The sequence below is a fragment of the Gallinula chloropus genome (assembly GCF_964237585.1).
Source record: "Gallinula chloropus genome assembly, chromosome: 6".
Taxonomy (NCBI): Eukaryota; Metazoa; Chordata; class Aves; order Gruiformes; family Rallidae; genus Gallinula; species Gallinula chloropus.
The window spans coordinates 302661-320851 of NC_140091.1; the positions used below are offsets into that span (position 1 = coordinate 302661).

The 18191-nt window shown below is 52.2% G+C and overlaps 2 protein-coding genes and 1 long non-coding RNA gene across 5 annotated transcripts in view; 1 reads left to right on the forward strand and 2 right to left on the reverse strand.

Moving 5' to 3' along the window:
* The window catches only part of LOC311193083 (serine/threonine-protein kinase TNNI3K), a gene marked incomplete at its 5' end in the record, with an annotated part of 46263 nt that extends 43470 nt beyond the window's left edge, over window positions 1-2793 (reverse strand). Inside the window, 2 exons of the mRNA XM_084265809.1 lie at window positions 2001-2109; window positions 2754-2793. Of these exons, the coding sequence (XP_084121935.1) occupies window positions 2001-2109; window positions 2754-2793 (149 nt within the window). The remainder of the gene's footprint in view (window positions 1-2000; window positions 2110-2753) is intronic.
* Window positions 2794-8319: 5526 nt separating this feature from the next.
* On the reverse strand, window positions 8320-12741 carry FPGT (fucose-1-phosphate guanylyltransferase; the record flags this gene model as incomplete). Of its 2 annotated transcripts, XM_084265810.1 has the most annotated exons (4): window positions 8320-10242; window positions 11052-11144; window positions 12343-12510; window positions 12663-12741. In XM_084265810.1, the coding sequence occupies 4 exons, from the start codon at window positions 12739-12741 to the stop codon at window positions 8816-8818; spliced, it is 1767 nt and encodes a 588-aa protein (XP_084121936.1). In that variant the 3' UTR covers window positions 8320-8815. The 2 variants fall into 2 exon arrangements, with proteins under 2 accessions (XP_084121936.1, XP_084121937.1); XM_084265811.1 differs by lacking the exon at window positions 12663-12741 and having other exon boundaries at window positions 8320-10232; window positions 12343-12358.
* A 3454-nt stretch (window positions 12742-16195) lies between these two features.
* LOC311193360 overlaps window positions 16196-18191 on the forward strand; it is a 46436-nt gene continuing 44440 nt past the window's right edge. For both annotated transcript variants that reach the window (XR_014617388.1, XR_014617389.1), the window contains exon 1: window positions 16196-16265. This is a non-coding gene — a long non-coding RNA (uncharacterized lncRNA). The remainder of the gene's footprint in view (window positions 16266-18191) is intronic.

Genomic DNA, 18191 nt, shown 5'->3' on the forward strand with positions numbered 1-18191 from the left:
TAACCTAGAGCTGCTTCTCCTTTTACAGAGAAACACGCAGGGTATCTTTGCATAAGAGTGAGGACAGTGCAGCTGGGCATCCTTATTTAGTGGCGTTCATCACCATCACGCTGGGAGAGTGTGGTGCCCTCCCCACAGCTGGAGCAACACCCACCTCTGGCTTCCAGCTTCACCTGGAAAACCTCCTGCTTGCCTCACCTGTTCTCCCACAAAAGCACCGCAAGGGAAGTTTTACAGCTTAAAAGGCCTTATGTTGAACATGAAAATGAGCTGAAATGACGGTGCTCAGGGCCCAGTTCTAGGTAGGAGTGCTCCCAGTTCCCTTCTGAAGACATGAGGCATGTTGCAGGGAGGTGACATTCCCACTGTCTTTCGGGTGCTCTTTTTAGGAAACCATGGTGCTGCCAGCTCTGAGAGTCAGGGACAGGAGAGGGACAGCTTCTATCCCCGAAGGGACAGGTGCCACGCTGCTTATAAATGGCCTCTTGCAGCTGTTGGGTTTTTCTCCTGGCATGGGACAATTTACCCCTTGACCTGTACATGCATTCCCTGCACATAAAATGGGGATGCTGACAGCTCCTTCCTCAGCTGGGCTTTGTCACTGCTGTCCTATTTATGTCCCAAATCGTACAGAGCAGGGACTTTAGCAGCTGCTCATTTCTTTTCCATCAGGCAAATCGCCTTCTTTGCTTTACCTTCCAACAACCACCCAGTTTCTCAGTCCTAATTTTTTTTAAATAAATGGATTTGTCTTAACAAGGGGAAGAAGCCCTATTAATTCCTCTGCTACTTCAGGGATGTTCTCATCTTCCAAAAATAATCTCTGCTGCTGTAGAGGAGTTTTCATTTAGCCAAGACCTTTTTTCACGTTCATCTAGCCAAGGCTTTTTTTTACACAGGCCATATTTGGATTTTAAACTCTCACAAGACCTGATGTCATCAGCCACAGGGGAAGGCAGCTTTGGGAAATTAAATCACTGCCTGATTCCTTAAGCCTGATTAAAAAAACCCCACAGCCTCTCCAAGGCAATGCAAACAGTGTAATTAATTCCCACTCATTCCATGGGAGAGAGCGCTGCTCTTTGCCTAAGAAGAGTTGGGCTGACATCTTCCCAAGGCTGGCACAGGGCAGTGGACAGAGTGATAAGCCACACTGCCAGAGCTCTGCTAATGCTGGGGTTAACTTCATAGGCCCAGCTGTTGGGCTTATCTAAACCAAAGAGCACTCTGGCTCCAACTTGGTAAGACATTTAGTTTTCCTAGTTTACTAAGCATGCCTAAAAGGAGGCAAGTACTGAAGGACCTTGCAGGGCCACAGCCAGAGCAGTGAGAGCCCAACAGCATCTTCCACTTAACGTGCTCTCAGAGGGATAATTGTGCTGGCTGGAACTGAGCACCATGAATAATTTATATTCCCAATTTGGCTTTTTTTAAGCTTGTGATTTACTCCTGATTAGAATCTCCTGGTTTTTTTGAGTGGTTTTGATGCCTGGAATTCTTTACCTGATCGTTTTCTTGACTCCCAGCCAGCGAGCTGGGTGTTTCTGTGTTGGGCTTTTCAGATAACGAACCTGTAAGGGTGCTGCTTGGTTGGGTGAACCTGGTTGCTGCCCTGAGAAAGCGACTACAATCATGGATTTGAAACCTGCTTTCAGAAGGTAATCTGCTTTTGTTACCCCAGCAATACTCCTGCCTGAAGAGACACAGACTGAAAAGTACATAACGAAATGAGACATCCCATTAAAGCTCGTTAAGTTGCAAAAGTATATAGGTGTTTCTGGTGAAATACTGGCATTAGTAACTAGCAGCCACTAATTCTGGTACAGTGCTGTGGGACACTGGCCCAGAACTGTAATGACATCTTCCCCAAAATAGCCATTAAAGAACATGCATTCCCCACGTGAGAAACTCCTTCCATGAGAAAACACCTGGAACTGAAAATACAGTTTACCAGGGAGTAGTTGTCTGAAAGAAGTGAACAAGTTCCCAGAGTGTTTTACCTAAAAACATGCTTCAGTTCTGTCAGCTCCTTTTCTTTGATCTGCAGGTCATCTTCTAACCGATCGATGATGACAGCGTACGACTCACTGACTTTCTTCTTCCATTCATCTGGCAACAAAAACCCCTTGATTCACAAAACACTTCATAACATATAAACACCAGGAACTCAAACCATAATGTCCCAGTAACCAAAGCACTTGATTTTCAAACACCCATCTGTACACTTTCATATCATTAAGGTATTATTAAAGCCACACTACTGAAGTGTGACAGTTTTAAGCTGTTAGACTGTTCTTGCTGCAAGCCACAGACACAAACACACTGATTTCATGGACAGCTGATACATACCAATCCTTACCAGAAATATTTTTAACTTGAACAAGAGAAAACTTACACCTCAGGGTGCATTTGTTAGCTCCTATTTCCTAAATCTTACCAAAGACACACGGCACAGAAAGGTTGGAAGTTTAAAGGGTTTTTCCTAATGAAGTAGGAGTTAAATCTACATCACAATCTATGTTAATACAGTTTTACACGATTCCACACAGTAAACTAGTTACTAGCTTCTTGTCTTCTTTCCCAGACCATACACACCATTTGGGTTCAGCCGTTCTCCTCGTGAAGGAAGAACAATACAATACCTTATCCTTGAACTCAGGAGTAAATTAGCAACGAGCTCTTTCCTGAAATACCATTTGCTTCTTGCAGATGGATGTATGATACATTGCAGTAAAGAAAGCAACATTAATTACCAGTGCAAGTTTGGGTTGGTCTAGATTTATAATTCCCCATTTGTCCAATATATCTTCTTTGTTTCAGCAAAGTTCTTGCAGTAATATGATTCCTTGTTCAAGAGCAGCGACAGTCCTACTGAAAAATACTTCTGATAGTCTCTGGCTAAAAATAAACCCTGTGCCAAATGGAATGTCATGCAACAATGACACAGAGCAAAACAGGCTGTGCTGTCAACTGTAAAAGAATAATACAGGTGCCTAATCAGCTTGCTTAAAAATCTACTGCCTGCTTCAACAGGAACATCTGCTTTCATCTGTTGAACACCTCAAACTCTGGGGTAATTTGGCAGCTTGCTATGGACTTTGTAGAGAACAAGGAATTTCAGAGGCTGAAGCCCAAGTGTACTCTGAGGATCCCCCAGTGGTGCTGGAGCCCCAGTTTGGGGAGGCCAGAGGTGCTCTCGACTTGTAACATTAAACAGCATCCCAACAGAGGGGACTCTGAGGCTGTTTTGCTGCTGCCCCTGCCCCTGGCAGCACTTCCCAGGAATGAACATGGACACAATGGAGCTGCTTTGTTCATGTTCCAAGCAGACCATGTACCAGACAGGTGAGGACCAGGATCTACATGGACATGTAACAACAGGCTGTGCTCAGTCTGATTCATCCTGTTTGTGTGGAAGCCCCATCCCTGGGGGTGTCCCAGGCCTGGCTGGATTGTCACCCTGGTCTGCTGAGGGTGTCCCTGCCCATAGCAGGGGTTGGGACTAGACGATTTTCAAGGTCCCTCCCAACCCAAAGCGTTCTGGGGCTCTGTGATGATTTTCTCTTGAGCCCATCGCCACAGTAACGCAGGAAACCCCCGGATCTGGCTCGCTGGGAGGGCGAATGGAGCAAGGCAGCTCTGCGTGTGCACTCACCTGCGAACAAACCCATCCAGGCTGTGTGCACGGGGCCTTCCCCTCAGAGTGTGCTTAAGAACCCTGAACGATGGGTTAATGGTGAAGTAACACTGCTTTTCACTGGCACAAACGGCATCTCCTCAGTGATCAGGTTAGCACAGATCTGCTCATCCACTCACCCCCCTTTTCCTATCCATTTCCCCTTGTTTTCTATCAAATGGAACCGCTTCACACACGTCCCAGCAAACAATGGGATTCATGCTGACCCCTGTATGTTTATTTTCCTCCTTTCCTTGCCCCCCCTTTAATTTATTTGGCATACATAAACTTCTATGTGTAGAAATATACACACATGTATATTTATATATTTAGAGTCTGTTGGTTGACCTCGGCAGCTGTTCTGTGTATAAGTTATTAGTTTCCTCAGTTAAGAATGGCAGGCAAGACATGTAAATAGAACACACACACATAAAATCTTCCACAGGCTGCATCCCATTGTAAACAAACTTGCACTCCCGTGGTAGCTCCTGACACAGCACAAGCTCATCCATTTATTTGCACTGATTTACACATGAAAACCAAGGCTGTGTTTCATAAAGCTCCGAGCTGCTTTGACAATATGCCCTGTGATATCCCACTAAATATTTGCCCAAAGGCACCAGCCTGGTACCCGAGCCTCCACGCCCAGTTGCCAGGCAACCGGAGGAGCTGGAAGCGCAGCACAGGCCGTGTCTCCGCTCCCACAGCCTTTATCCAAGAGCTGAGCTCTGGCTGCTTTTCTCCCGTGTGTCTGGGGTGCAGCTGCAGCCCCAGAGCCGAGGAGAAGTGTGGTGGGCACCCCTCCCACCTGCCCGAGCCAGCAGCCTGCCGGGACACCCGCGCCTCAGCAGTGCCCGGCTGTGGCACCATTTGGCGTTCGGAGCGGTGGGGCTTCCTGACAGTCTCCTGCCCCAGTCACGGACCAGGGTCACTCACACGGGGAGTTTTACCTCTGCCAAATAAGGCCCATCAGCCCGTTTCCCCACAGCCCAGGGTTTAGGAGCCGCTGCGGCAGGTCCTGCGGCCTGGCAGCCGGCGTCCCAGCTCTCACACGGCATCCTGGTGGCTGTCGTGGCCGCCATGGCAGCGCAGCCCTCGCGCGAGCCTCTGCTGCAGCTGTTGCTGGACTCAGCTCTGCAGGTCCTTGGGGTTGGAGACTCGGCCTCCTCCTCTGTCCCCCACGTGCATGCAGCACCACATCTTGCTCTGCTCCAGGCCTCCTGCGCCGGCCGAGCGGCAAGGGAGCTGCACGGGCGCCCGTCGCCTGGAAGGGCTCTGCCTTCACCCTGCCCTCGCCCACCCGGCCTCCAGCCACCTGCCCGCACCGTGAGGCAGCCCAGCGCGTCGCCTCGGACAGGGGCGACTGGAGGCCCTGGCGGTGCCACTGCCTGTGCCCCAAGCCGGGGCTGCAGCCGCTGCTGCCCAGGCCGCTTGCGTGGGCTGGGGGGCTGCAGGGGAGGCCCGCGGGGCAGCAGCTGCCTCCTGGGACCGGGCGCCGTGGGTGGCCCTTCGTACGGCGTCGCCGCAGGCAGGGCATCCATGGCTGACTTCTCACATCTCCTCTGCTGCATCACACCATCTGGGTAACAGCTCCTCTCCTTTCACTGCAGTGGTGACAATCCCAGCAGTAACACCGACCTTTCAGGTACAAGTCTTGAGATTTCGGACAGAACCCCCTGCGATCCAGGCTGTCGAAACGTGACTTTCAGGGGAGTGGTGAGACGTGGCGAGGAGGGAGAGGAGGAGTGATGACACAGAGCCTGCTTGCAGACTGTTTGCCAGGAGAAGAAAGGGGTCCCTGCACTGACTAGGTTACACCAGTTCTAATGAACACCTCTACAAGTAGCACTAACGTGTCAAAAGTAACGTTTTCCAGTGGGTAAAGACTTCACATCTCGTGTCTGCAGAATACCCAGCTGGAGCAATTTACTTGGTTTTTCAGGCATTTTTACTGCAGTTTTACGTTTGGAACAGGCAGCTGCCGTATCCAATCGTACAAGAGAAACGTGAAAACTTCTTTTCCCAAGTCTGGTTTTAAATGTCCTTCACCAGGAGCCCTTACAGGATCAATCTAGCCTTCTGAAATCATATTAATGATGATTATTAATTAATGAGAACGTATCCATATCTATCATTTGCCTCAAGAGGCTGTAAGTTGCACCTACACCTTTCACTATCATCCTGGTGGCAAACAGATGTGTCCCAGGATGGGGAGGAAAAATGCATTTTTAGGGAAATAAAGCACAAGCAGCCCTGTAGCCCGTGCAGTGAAACATGCTCCCAACAGCTTCCCCAAGCAGTGCACTAAAAGAAAGGCACAGCAGAACAGTACTGCTATTTTTGATCCACACCACCACGGTGGCATTTGCACAGGGACTGGTCTTCCACATGTGCAGACAGGAGACAATGAAGCTGTGGCATCCGAGATCTAGGAACGAGAAGAGCCTGGACATGCTGAGCTGCAGCACAGACCAACTGCCCGGCCAAGCCAAGAGCACAGGAGCATTTCCACGCAGCTCCCAACGACTGCTGGAGCTGACTTTCACCAGTTCCCCAAACCCTCCTGGCACAGCTCCCCTTCAGCTGCTCATTTTCATTCCAGCCGCCTTCCCTTGTGCTCTCTCTCGAGTGCCCAATTTCTCAGGTTTCAATTTCCTGCCCAAAAGGTTACTGAAGTAATCCTCCTCTCAGATTTCATCGTGGAACACAGACAGTTTGGCTAAGTCTCTGCTCATTACAGCTTGCTCTCAAAGCATTCAGGGAAATCGTTAAGACGCTGTTCATTATGAGCCCTATTATGACACTACACAGCAAAACTAATTAAATAAAGTAAGCTGACATGAATAAAATCATTAAACACTCATCCTGGCTTTAATCTGAGACTGTACTGGCCTGGGTTGTGTTCCAGGATGGATGGAGAGGTTCCAGGATGGATGGAGAGGATGGATGGGAACTGCACATCCATCTAGGAAACTCTCTGGGCCTTAACCAAACCCAACTCCTGAGTTTCAACAGATGCCTCCTGCTCCTGGGAAGCCCTTCCTGGCTGTTCCCTGGGAAGCCCTTCCTGACTGGCATGTTCAGTGTTGCATCGTTATTACCCAGTCAGGAGGAAAATCCCAGGCCAGGACACCAGGACAGTCCTGTTTCAGAACCAGGTGCTGGCAACCAGCAGCCTGTAACTGTTACCTGGCTGTGGGCACTGAGTCTGGAACACGTCCCGGATTCCAATCCAGGTCTTTGGCTTTTCTTGGAAGGAGCACTGCTTCCAAGACCACAGCAGCTGCTACCTGATCCAGCCTATCCCGACACCTCCCAGAAGCTCCTTAGTCGGTATGCTTTCCCTCCTCCTTCCCACCCCTCGTGTCAGAAGCAAACCCACTTCCTATTTCAGTCTGGATTGCTTCCAGTGATGATATCAATACGTGGCACTCAGGGAGTTTAGAGTAAATGCAATCCTAACATTAAATCATGTTAACAGAATGCAGCTCCACTTTGCTGTTACAGAACATGCAGGAAGCCTGCCTAGCAGCAAAGCCATCCTTGGGGAAGCCTTTCCAGAACAAGGTTTGGTCTCCCATTGAAGATGCAAAGTCTCTATCAAACACTTGGTTTCCCCCAAACATTTTGTATACTCTAACAACAGATGGGTAGATTTAATCCTGCAAACAGGATTAAAGAAAACCCCACCATTTGGTGACTATTTTCACTCTGTGACTTGATGCATTTGTCTCAGACCTTGATGTTACCAAATCTGCTGCTGTTTCCATCAATTAACTAGTATTTCACAATGGCTTCTAGAACCTCTGCCTGCTAGGAATTCTCCTGGCTCCTTTGAAGCCAACCTCAGCAACCCCCAACCTCCTGTCTAGCTCCTTGGTGTTTCTCCTGGCTCAGAGAGATCGCCCAGAGAAATACTGTGTCTCTTGAAGGATTTCTTTATCAAAGAGTAATACACTTGGCGAGAGTTAAACCAGCCTGGGCAGTGTTCTGCAGGTAACACACCACCACCCTGTAGGTGGCACAGAAAAATGCCATTAGGGAATCCAGTCTGCAGGGAGAGAGCACCATTCGATAAGAACAGCAGGTGGGGAACAGGGGACAGGACACTTCAGGTTGTACACATAAAAAAGGCTCTTCCCTTTTTGGTCAGGCCAGAACAGGGGGTACACAAAGCATACTTACCTGTCTGAGGCTGGATCTCTGGCCCCTAAACTAGAAACAAGAGGACATCTCTGTCAGTACAGGGCATTGCCTGCTCTCTGAAGATGTGCATCGTGGTACCACTCCTGACAGCAAACCTCTCTGTTGGCTGCTCCACTGGTCTGCACCAGGATTAAGCATCACCCCAGGACAGGGGCAGCTCAGCTCAGACAAACACAGCTCTGCATGGGGCACCACTCAGCAAGCCTGTGGGTAGCAGAGAGTCACCCACAATCCAACTACCAGCTTCCAAGAGACTTAAAACCCCCAAACCACCTGTGTGTCTCGATGCCAGGTTCTGACCCCGAGACTGCCAGTCACAAGTAATTTGCCATGCAAGTATTTCTCCTCTGATAAAAACCAAGACAGTCCAAAGAAATTACAGTATTTTTTAAACAAATAAATAAAATTATCAAGTCTGAAGACAGGATGTCTATGTTTAAAGAGTACTTTTAATAAATTTATCTCTGCTTGGAACAGTACTGTAGGGAGGCAGCACAAAGAGAGAAGCAGAAGTTACTGCAGTATCATTCCATTATTGCTGTATCACTCCACATTCCTGGGGCAAATGTTCTACTCTGAAAAACTTTTAAAGCAGTTTTCAGTCACATTTCTAATTAATTTGTTTCTGTATCACATCCTCACTGACAAGGGCTACAAACCATAATAACAATAGGCACCCCAAGGGAAGTCCCCAATTAGTGTTTTCAGAGATCTGAACTCCTTCATTCCTCCTTTCATCAAAAGGACAGTTTATCTGCATTTACTGCATTATTAATGTTACACTACAGCAATGTTGTTAATGCAACTTCATTATTGCTACAGCAATGAAATCAGAGAACAGATCTGTGTGGGTTTTTTTCTTACAGCTTTTAGAAGCTGAGAAGGAATCAACCACCCACAAATGAAACCAGGAAACTTCTCCAACTGCTCCTTCTACACATCAGACTTTTCTCGTGGTCTCTGCAGACAGATTTCATCATAGATTTGCTTCCTGAACTTCAACATGTCTTCTACATCCTTGTAGGTGAGCATTTCTTCAACAGACATGAGCCTAAAGCCATTCAATCCACAAGCTGACCTGTGCTGCACAGAGTTTAACATTTTCAATGACATTCTAACTGATTCACTTAAAGTAGAGCAAACAGGGAAAATCCTGGCCGTCCACAGCCCCAGGCGGGTGCTCTCACTGGAGAAGAGTTTGTCAGACACCTCGACGCCCCAGAGGTCCAGGCACTGGAGCAAGCTGGCTCCAAAGAACTGGAGTGAAGGGATGTCTGACAACAGTTCCACACTCTTTTTCAAGTCGTCCTCCACACTGAACACCATACTTACATACTCTACTCGACCGTTAATCCTCACACTTAGTGAGCTCAGGAAGCAGTTTGGAGGCATGTCTACTCTGAAGTTGATCTCTGCCCCACTAATGATGCTGCTCTTCCCCACTGAGACTGCTGGTCCAATTCTGGAGTACTCAATAACAGAGCCAGGTCCTACACAACAGCCGGGCTCCAGGATGCTGTGAATGACACTTGCTGACTGCTCCGAGGCCTCGGCTCCGCTGGGAAAGATGCTAAAAGCCACAGACAGTAAGTCCAGCTCAAATTTCAGTTTGCTGTCAGAAGTGAAATGAAACAAATACTCCTGAGTGGTTCCGATGTGGTAGAACTGGGAGTTGTTCAGGACGATCACGTTGAGGGCCGTTCCTTTCAGGAGGGAGTACAGCTTCTGCCGCACTGCCACTGACTGGGGTGCCTCTTTCCTGATGTTCGTGGTGTTCTCTATGTAATCCTGAGTGGCTCCGGGTCCCAGGGCCTGCAGGAAGTCACCATATGCATCTATCTCACCGCAAAGAGCGCCCACCTGCTGATAAAACGCCAGCAATTGTTTGGCAGTGCTGTGATCCATGTAGAAGACGCTGTCCGTGTACACACACTCCCGCCCCGAGGAGCCCAGCTGAGAGCAGGCCCCTCTCACGCACACCGCGCCACGCCGCCGCATCGTCTCGGCATCAGGCTTGTGCAGGAAGCGGTGGCAGGAGGCGTACTCCAGCGCCCCTGCTCCTGCAGCGCTGGACGGCTCCAGAACAAACACCCCGTGAGTGGTGCCCACGGCCAGGTCCGAGGGGTGAGCCAGGGCTGTAAACCCAGGCTTATCGAACGCCACGGCTCCTGCCTCGCCAGTGCTGTACAGTTCGATGTCGTCCGCGCAGGTGACAAGAACCCCTGGTCTCATGTGGCCGGGCAGATCGATGTACATGGCGAGCTTCAGGTCCAGCATCTGGAAAACGGGGTCACCCAAGGGCAGAGCGGTGAAAATCTTTCCCAGGGCGCTGGCGTTTGGCAAACGCTGACTGTAACCACCTTGAGGAAAGAGGCATTTTCAGCTACAGAGACACTGCAGAAGTAAGAAAGCAGCAAGCAAAACCTAAACCTATACAGCTGGTTTAGAGACCCCAAGGTGTAACCCCCCCACCCAGCCACACACTAAATATTCCTCAAAAAACGCACGAGCATCATCAATCATTCTTCTCCACACACTTCACAAAGCAGACCTCACCTCACACCTAAAGCTCAGCACACCTCAAACAGCCTGCACTAAAACTGGGGTGGGGGTTGGTTTGGGTGGGAGCTGGAGCTCAGCCCACGTGCCTACAGAGTGAAGCAGGCGCCTGCTTTTTGGTGAACAGAAGGAGTCCCCTCTGCCTGCCGGGAACACCAAGGCAGGGAGACACCAAGCAAGCCACATGCTGGTGAGGTGGCTTCTTGTTTCCTCATTTCTTTCTCCCCTGCAAATCTGATACCCCTTTCAGAAGCATTCTGACCCCCCTTGTAAGGAGGGAAGTGTTTGGTCTGCCTGTAGTTACACCCCGAGGTGCCCCCAGACCAGGACACGGTCCTTAAATGGGTATTTCAAGGCTGCAGCTTGATTCAGACACCCTGAATCACACTTCTGCCTCCACTGTTTGACCAAACACCTTCAGTGCTGAGAAGGAGTGCTCAGTGGCAGTAATATCTCCCAAGTACTGATCTAAATTCAAATGACTGGATCCACCTGGGCTTGCTTTCCTGAGGGAACTGGATTTTGGAACTCTGACCCCCCTGATTTTTGTTTTCCTGAGAGCACTGCAAGAGGGGTGTAATCTCAGCCTGTGAAATGGAAAACAGCTTACCAGAATGGATCAGCAGCACAACAAAAGTCGTCCATTGGTCACCATACAGATCTTGCAAGCACTGAAGAGCGTGGAGTGTTGATCCACCGTTTCCTGAACAGAAAAAGCCGTTAGCATCCATGGAAAAGCGCACTGGGAAGCTGTGCACTGACACCTCAGGCACACAAGGGACCTGGTGCTGCGGCAGGCTCATCTGGAAGCATGTCTGAAATGCTGCCTGCTGCTGGAGAAAGTTGTCTTCATTTTTAAGAAGTCCCTACGACTGTGGAGCCGAATGTCAGAGGGTGCACAGATACCCACCTGGAATTCCCTAAACCTGTTCTGGCAGGACAGTCTTTCTACCCTATGGAGCTGATAAAATCCTGTGGAGATGGTGACGAACAGTGACTCTTGAGGCCTCGTGCACATGGAGAGGAGGGCGCCCTGAGCCCACAGCTCCTGGGACAACACTGCCTGTTCCCCTCCCAGCCATCCTCCCAACAGCCCCACATCCGCAGCACCTCATCGCTTCGTCGGGCCATAACCACACCACAGCGACCGGTGCCAGCAGGAAATGAGCCACACAAAGTCCTCTAAGCAAGTGCTGGGAAGGGTTTCTGAGAATGAGGGGTTCTGGGAATGAGGAAACACGTTTGGGATACAAGGGCATGGCTTGGGATCTTCTGACAGGCAGCTTACCAGTGCTAGGTTTCTAAAGGCAAATCTACGCCTGCTATCCTGGCTGCAGACAGACTACTGGGATGAGTTACCCCTTCACCACTAGTCACTCCCTGCACCAAAGGAAGGTGTTACGCACAGTCAGACAGCTTCCTCCTGGGACTTCACCGTGTGGGGCAATACCCTAAAACACCACGTCCCTGTGACCATCAGGGAAGCGCTGTGCCTTTATCAGCAGCCCGAGTCAGCGATGGCCTGTGTTCCACGGGACACGCTGAGAGCCGTGCAGCACCCGCAGCACCCGGTTCAGAGACACAGCCGATGCTACGAGGGGAAGGGTGACGCCAAGGCTGCCTTGCACGAGGCCCGAAGCGCAGCCAACACTGACACCACCACCAGCACAGCCGGAGGGCGGGCGGAGCCCCTGCATGTGCTGGGCGGCCCGGTGCCCCGCGGCTGCAGGGCCGGCTGTCCCGGCGCGGAGCACCAAGCCCGCGGCCCGGCGGGCGGAGCGCCCCGAGGAGCGCCCGCCGAGCCCGCCCCGGGGCCACGCTCCCCGCCCTGCGGACCGGGGCCGCCGCGATCGCTCTGCGGGCCCGAGCCGGCCCGGCCCGCGCTCCCCGGCTGCGCCCACCGATTTTGGGTCCGGGCGGATCCACCAGGACGTGGTACCGGGCGCCCAGCGGCAGCTCCTTCCTGCGCAGCTTCTCCGCCAGCTGCTGTCGGTAGGCGAGCGCCTGCTCCGCGTCGGCGGCCGTCACCGCCACGACGTCCCAGAACTGGCCGGGCTCGGCGGCCTTCCCTGCCGGCAGAGCGGGCGGCGCGTCAGGGCGGCCGGGCCGGCACCCGAGGCCTCCCGAGGCGGCCCCGGGCCCGCCCGCCCCCCGCGGCGCCCAACGCGGCTCGGCCGGGCCGGGCCCCCGCCGCCTCCCCGCCCGCCCGGGGCCGCCCCACCTCTGAGCGCCGCGAACCGCGCCAGCCGCCGGGCCGTGGCCTCCCGCCGCGCCGCGCTGCGCTCGCCCGCCGCCGGCATGGCCGCATCCCGCTCCGGCGCCGGGCCCGGCACTGCCGCCAGCGCGGCGAGAGGCGGGTCCGCGGCGCCCGACCCGGAAGAGCCGGGCGGAACCCGGCGCTGGGCTGGGCCCTCGCTGGCCCGGGGCAGCGGGCAGCCGCCCTCCGGCGCGGGCGGGGGCAGGCGGGCTCGGCCTGGAGCCGGCCAGCGTGCGGAGAGCGGCCGCTGCTGCCCCGCTCCTGCCCTCGGGGCGCGGGGGCCTCCCCTGCCCGCTCACCTCCTCTCGGGTCCTCTCTTCCCGTTTCTGAGCGAGTTCGTAGCGGGGCGCTGAGCCCGGGCAGCCCCGCCAGCCTTCCTGCCTGGAGCCCGGCCGGGCTGCCGGGACAGCTCCTTCGGGGGACAGCCTTCCGCCCCCTCCTTTTTTTGTACGCTCGTGCCTGCGGGCTGGAACTGGGGAGACCTCCCGGCTGCGCAGCCCAAGCGCCGGGTTTCCCGTCGGCTCTGTGCTTGCAGGAACCACGCTCCTTAAGGTTAGCTTAGCCTGCATCTCTAGGCAGCTGGAGGGGGCAGTGGGATGGCTTAGGTGACTGGTTTGGTAATCTAATTAGGAACAGAACCCTAATTGCACATCAACTCATCCCCTGAGCGTGGCGTGTCCGGAGCAGTTGGCCCTTGCCAGGCCCTGCCCGGCCGTGTGAGTGCAGAGCTGCGGGTTGGGCTGGATGAGCTGTGGGGCCCTGGGCTGGGTGAGCTGGGGGCCCTGGGCCGGGTGAGCTGCGGGTCGGGGCTGGATGAGCTGCGGGGCTGGGCTGGGTGAGCTGGGGGCCCTGGGCCGGGTGAGCTGCGGGCCCTGGGCCGGGTGAGCTGCGGGGCCCGGGCCGGGTGAGCTGCGGGGCCCGGGCCGGGTGAGCTGCGGGGCCCGGGGCCGGGTGAGCTGCGGGGCCCTGGGCCGGGTGAGCTGCGGGGCCGGGGCCGGGTGAGCTGCGGGGCCCTGGGCCGGGTGAGCTGCGGGCCCTGGGCCGGGTGAGCTGCGGGGCCCGGGCCGGGTGAGCTGCTGGGCTCTGGGCCGGGTGAGCTGCGGGGCCCTGGGCCGGGTGAGCTGCGGGGCCCTGGGCCGGGTGAGCTGCGGGGCCCTGGGCGGGGTGAGCTGCGGGCCCTGGGCCGGGTGAGCTGCGGGGCCCGGGGCCGGGTGAGCTGCGGGGCCCGGGGCCGGGTGAGCTGCAGGGTCTGGGCTGGGTGAGCTGCAGGGTCTGGGCCGGGTGAGCTGATCCTTGGTGAGGACCAACCGCAGGCTCCTTTGTGCTGTGTAATTAAATGATACCTACTGGCAGTATCCACGCAGCCCAAAGTTTTCCCCGCTGCAGTTCTTTGCCCTGGATATTGTGATGTTTGATCTGTGGACTTCATCTGCCTGAATTCCGAGTCTGCCAGAGCACAGACACCAAACACAAACAGGGGAATGAAAGGAGGGCTTGTCTTGATGGGATCTCGTTATACGCACATCCTGCAATAAAAAGTAGCTGTGAAAGCCACTACAGGGGCTACTGAGGAAAAGAATTTAGAAAGTTACCAGAGAAAAAGTCCATTTTTTCATGATTGTAAACCGCTGGCAGGGAAGATTAAAGAAAAAAAGATGAATGCTGCACTGCTGCTTTGTCGGTGTGAGACGTTCCTGTGATGCCGGTGGTAACAGCCTTAATCAGAGCCACGTACCCCACAGAGAGCGGCTTGATCCTTCCTTGCGTTCTCAGCTCGTGCCAGAAGGAGCACGAGCTGTTTTGTTGGAGCTGTGCTTTTGCCCCTTTTGCATTGGGTTTTAATTTCTGACAACAACTCTGTGGCCCTCAAGGAGGAGGAGTTCCAGCTGTACAGTGTCAGGTGTCCTTGCAGCAGGGGGGATTGCCTGCTCTTGCTCCCTTCCCCTTGCTTCCCTTAGGCTGAGGTAGCAGGTGATGGATCCCATCAGCTGGCTGGGTTTGTGAACTCAATTAACAACCACACCAGCCTGGTTACATTAAAAAGTGCTCTGGGCACGAACAAACTTTTGCTGGTTTAAGTGGGGAGAGGGAGTGATCCTTAACAGAGCTGGGAAACCCTGGCAGCTCGTCCTGGTCCTTGTGAGCAATTTATTTGCTGTGGGGAAGCTCAGAGCTTTCTGAAATGGGAAAAAGGAATTGAAGGTGGGAAATCTTTTCAGTAGTTATGGCAGATCCACCCTTCGTGACTGCACTCTTCTTAAATGCTCTCTGCCTTGTGTGTCCTAAGATGTTATAAATACAGTTTGGGAGAGGAGCCTTTAACAGCTTATATATATTTTGCTCAATACTGACACAGTGGGATTAAAAATAAATGACAATTTACAAGTCATTTAGCAAACCACTAGAGATACAAAGTAATTAATGGTTTGCTGACAATAATACTGATTTCTTTTTAACTGCAGCGAGCCCTTGAAGCTGTAACAGGGGCCCTGATGCTCCCAACGAGGTATTGCTGCAGTGCAACAGGACTTTTGTTTGGAGCTTCCCATCGTTAGACTCCCTAATGCACACGTTCCAGTTTACAGTCTCAGGTAAGTATGGCAGATACCTGGATGTCTTCACTGGCTGTCTGAAATCCTCCTTGTAAGGCTGGACACGTTGCCTTGTGCAGAGTCTGTATTCTTCCCTTCTGGATCTCGGAGGGATGAATTGGACAAGAGAGTTTATCATGAAGTTAAGTGAATACTGAGAATCTTGCTTCTGCTTCGAAAAATGTGATACTTGAATATCCACAAACTATTGATCAGTCTGTTGGAAGAGATTGACAAGGCCTGGCTGTAGTTTGGTTAAATGGGCTACAGCTAAAAAATGTGGGGCATCTGCAGTGTTGCTTATTCACTGAAAATACACATCCTCTGAAGTGATTACATTGTGAATACTGATTCCCTTGACACTGTGCTGGATCTCTCTGCACATTGTGTAAACAAGAATTGTGAGAATGCTGGCGTGAAGCTGTTTTGCCTTTGGACTTGTGTATTCCTACATGGGAACTCAGGGTGTTTCATGGGTTTGGCTCAAGGGCAGTGGCTTGAAAAAAGGATAATCTCTGCTGTGCAGAGAAAAGGATACACAACTTTTTGTGGGCATTTTGTACGTGTTTCAAGTGGCATAAATAAACGATAGGCAAGGTCTGTGTGACAGCTCGTGTATTGTAAGCTGGTAATGATTTATTGTTCCTACTGTGTGTTGAAGTGCTTCATCTGTCTCTATAAATGGTTAAACCAGGAAGGGGTCTGCTGCTTCCCCTGCCCCTGGGCTTACTCAGAGGGTTTCTCTGTAGATGTTCAGTATATGCTCCCCAGCTCAGTTTTAATCTATTGATAATCTGTTATTTAATCTTTCAGGTCGTGGAGCAAAAGTTGAACTTTAATCTGCAGTTCCACATCTGGCCTGCTGAGCTCTGAATGTGCTGGAGATAAATGGGGCAGAAAGGGCCAGAAACAGAAAAATTCTTCAGTGCTGCTGAGGACGACCTGGGCAGAGATCCAGTCCAGTGGATGGTCTGCAGTAAGTCCAGTTTGTTCGGTGTGTAGGAAGATGTGGGGTGCTGTGGAGATGCCAAGGGGAACTAGAACATCTTTCTGACACAGAGAGGCTGAGGGACTTGGGGCTGCTCAGCCCAGAGAAAAGAAGCCTGAGGGGGATCTTCTCAGTGCTGAGAAACCCCTGAGGGGTGGGCTCAGGAGGAGGGGTCAGGCTGTGTTCAGGGGGGTCCAAGGGACCGTGGGCACAGACTGGAGCAGAGGAAGTTCCCCCTAACCCTGAGGAGGAACTTCTTTGCTGTGAGTGTGGCAGAGCCCTGGGCCAGGCTGCCCAGAGAGGTTGGGGAGTCTCCATCCATCTCTGGGGCCATCCCAACCCCGTGACCCTGGGCACTGTCCTGTGCAGCCTGATCGAGGGGACCCTGCTCTGGTGGGTGGGACTGGGGGATCTCCAGAGGTGCCTGCCAGCCCCACCAGTCTGGGAGTCTGTGTGCCATGGCTTGGAGCTCCTGGTGCTGTTTGTAGCTGCCACGGTGAGCTCCAAGCTTCACGTGATCATCTGCAGTCATGAAGGGTGGGTTCAGCCCTCCTCTCGTGGGAAAATTTACTTCTGTCTGTTTCAGCAGTGAGCTTGTGTGTGATGGTTTATAATCTGAGGTGTTCTGAAGGATGGATTTCCATCGTGCTTCCCCTCTGCTCGCTTAGCAGGAGGAGAAGCAGGCAGATGTGGGGGAATGGGGAGGGCAGCCCGTGCTTTCCTGCTCTCCGGGGTGTCCTCCAGCTCTGGCCACACTGTCCCACCCCTCTCAGCATGTCCCTGCCCATTGGCTCTACAGGTCCTTTCAGCATGGCCTGATCTACTTGGCTGCAGCTACAGCTCAACGGAGTGTTTCTTGTTTATGGCAAAGCCATGCTAATCTATTTCCCTCTATATTCAAGGCTTTCCTTTGGGCTTTTTAAAACTTCCATTTATTCTTTGTGTGAGTCCTTTCTAAACATTTTCATTATCATTTCTGTTACTTTGTCTTTGGGGAACTCAAGTCCTTTGCCTGAAAGCAGATAGGGAAAAACTCATTCTCCTGCTTCTAACCATTCTCTAAGCCTAGCAGTTATTGTAAAATGTTTTCCATTTTCTAGGCAAGTGGGGATATGATAAATCTTTCATCAGAGCTGGCTACCTGGAGGCTTTTCATGATAAAGCTATTTTTTTATTACAAATGTTCGTCAGAATCCCTGACTTAAATACAGGCGGGCTCTCACGTTGCTGTGTGTGCATAGGGTGGTGTGTTTTCATAGGCTGTTTGTAAATGGATTGTTGCCTTGGTGACTAAGGATAGCAAAGGCACCACTAAAGACATTTAAACTGTCTTCTAAAATGTCTCACGGTGTTTTTGTGAAGGGCTGCTCAGTTTTACTCAGTTCCTGTTGATGGAGCAAAGCAACTGCTTGTGGAAACAGTTTCAGGGCCCTGATATTAGTCATTGTTCAATCTGTACAGTTCACAACGTGCTAGTGATGGTAAAGATAATACTTGCAGGAAAAAAAGCAAGTACAAGGAATCCTGCGCATAGAGCAGAGCATGCTTTCACCTCCATGGCGTGGGGCTTGATAGGCTGTGTAAATCCACTGGTTGGGATATGAAAATTCATAGAATCTTCAGGGTTGTATCTTACGTTACTTATAGTATGTGTATAGTATCTTACATTACTTGCCCCTCCTGAAGTACAGAAACATGGGATACAGCCCCAAGGCAAAGAAATCCACAGCCAGTGTATGGTGAGCTGCACAGTGCCAGACGTGGTCTCTTTGGTGCCACACACCTTCAGGGTGTTGTGTTAGCACCACATGTGTTAGGCTGATGCACGCTGGGTTCAGCAGCACGTGTCTTGTCACTGAGGGTGAACTCCTGGAGTCCCAGCTTTTGCTTACTAATGTTTGTAGTTTAATTTGC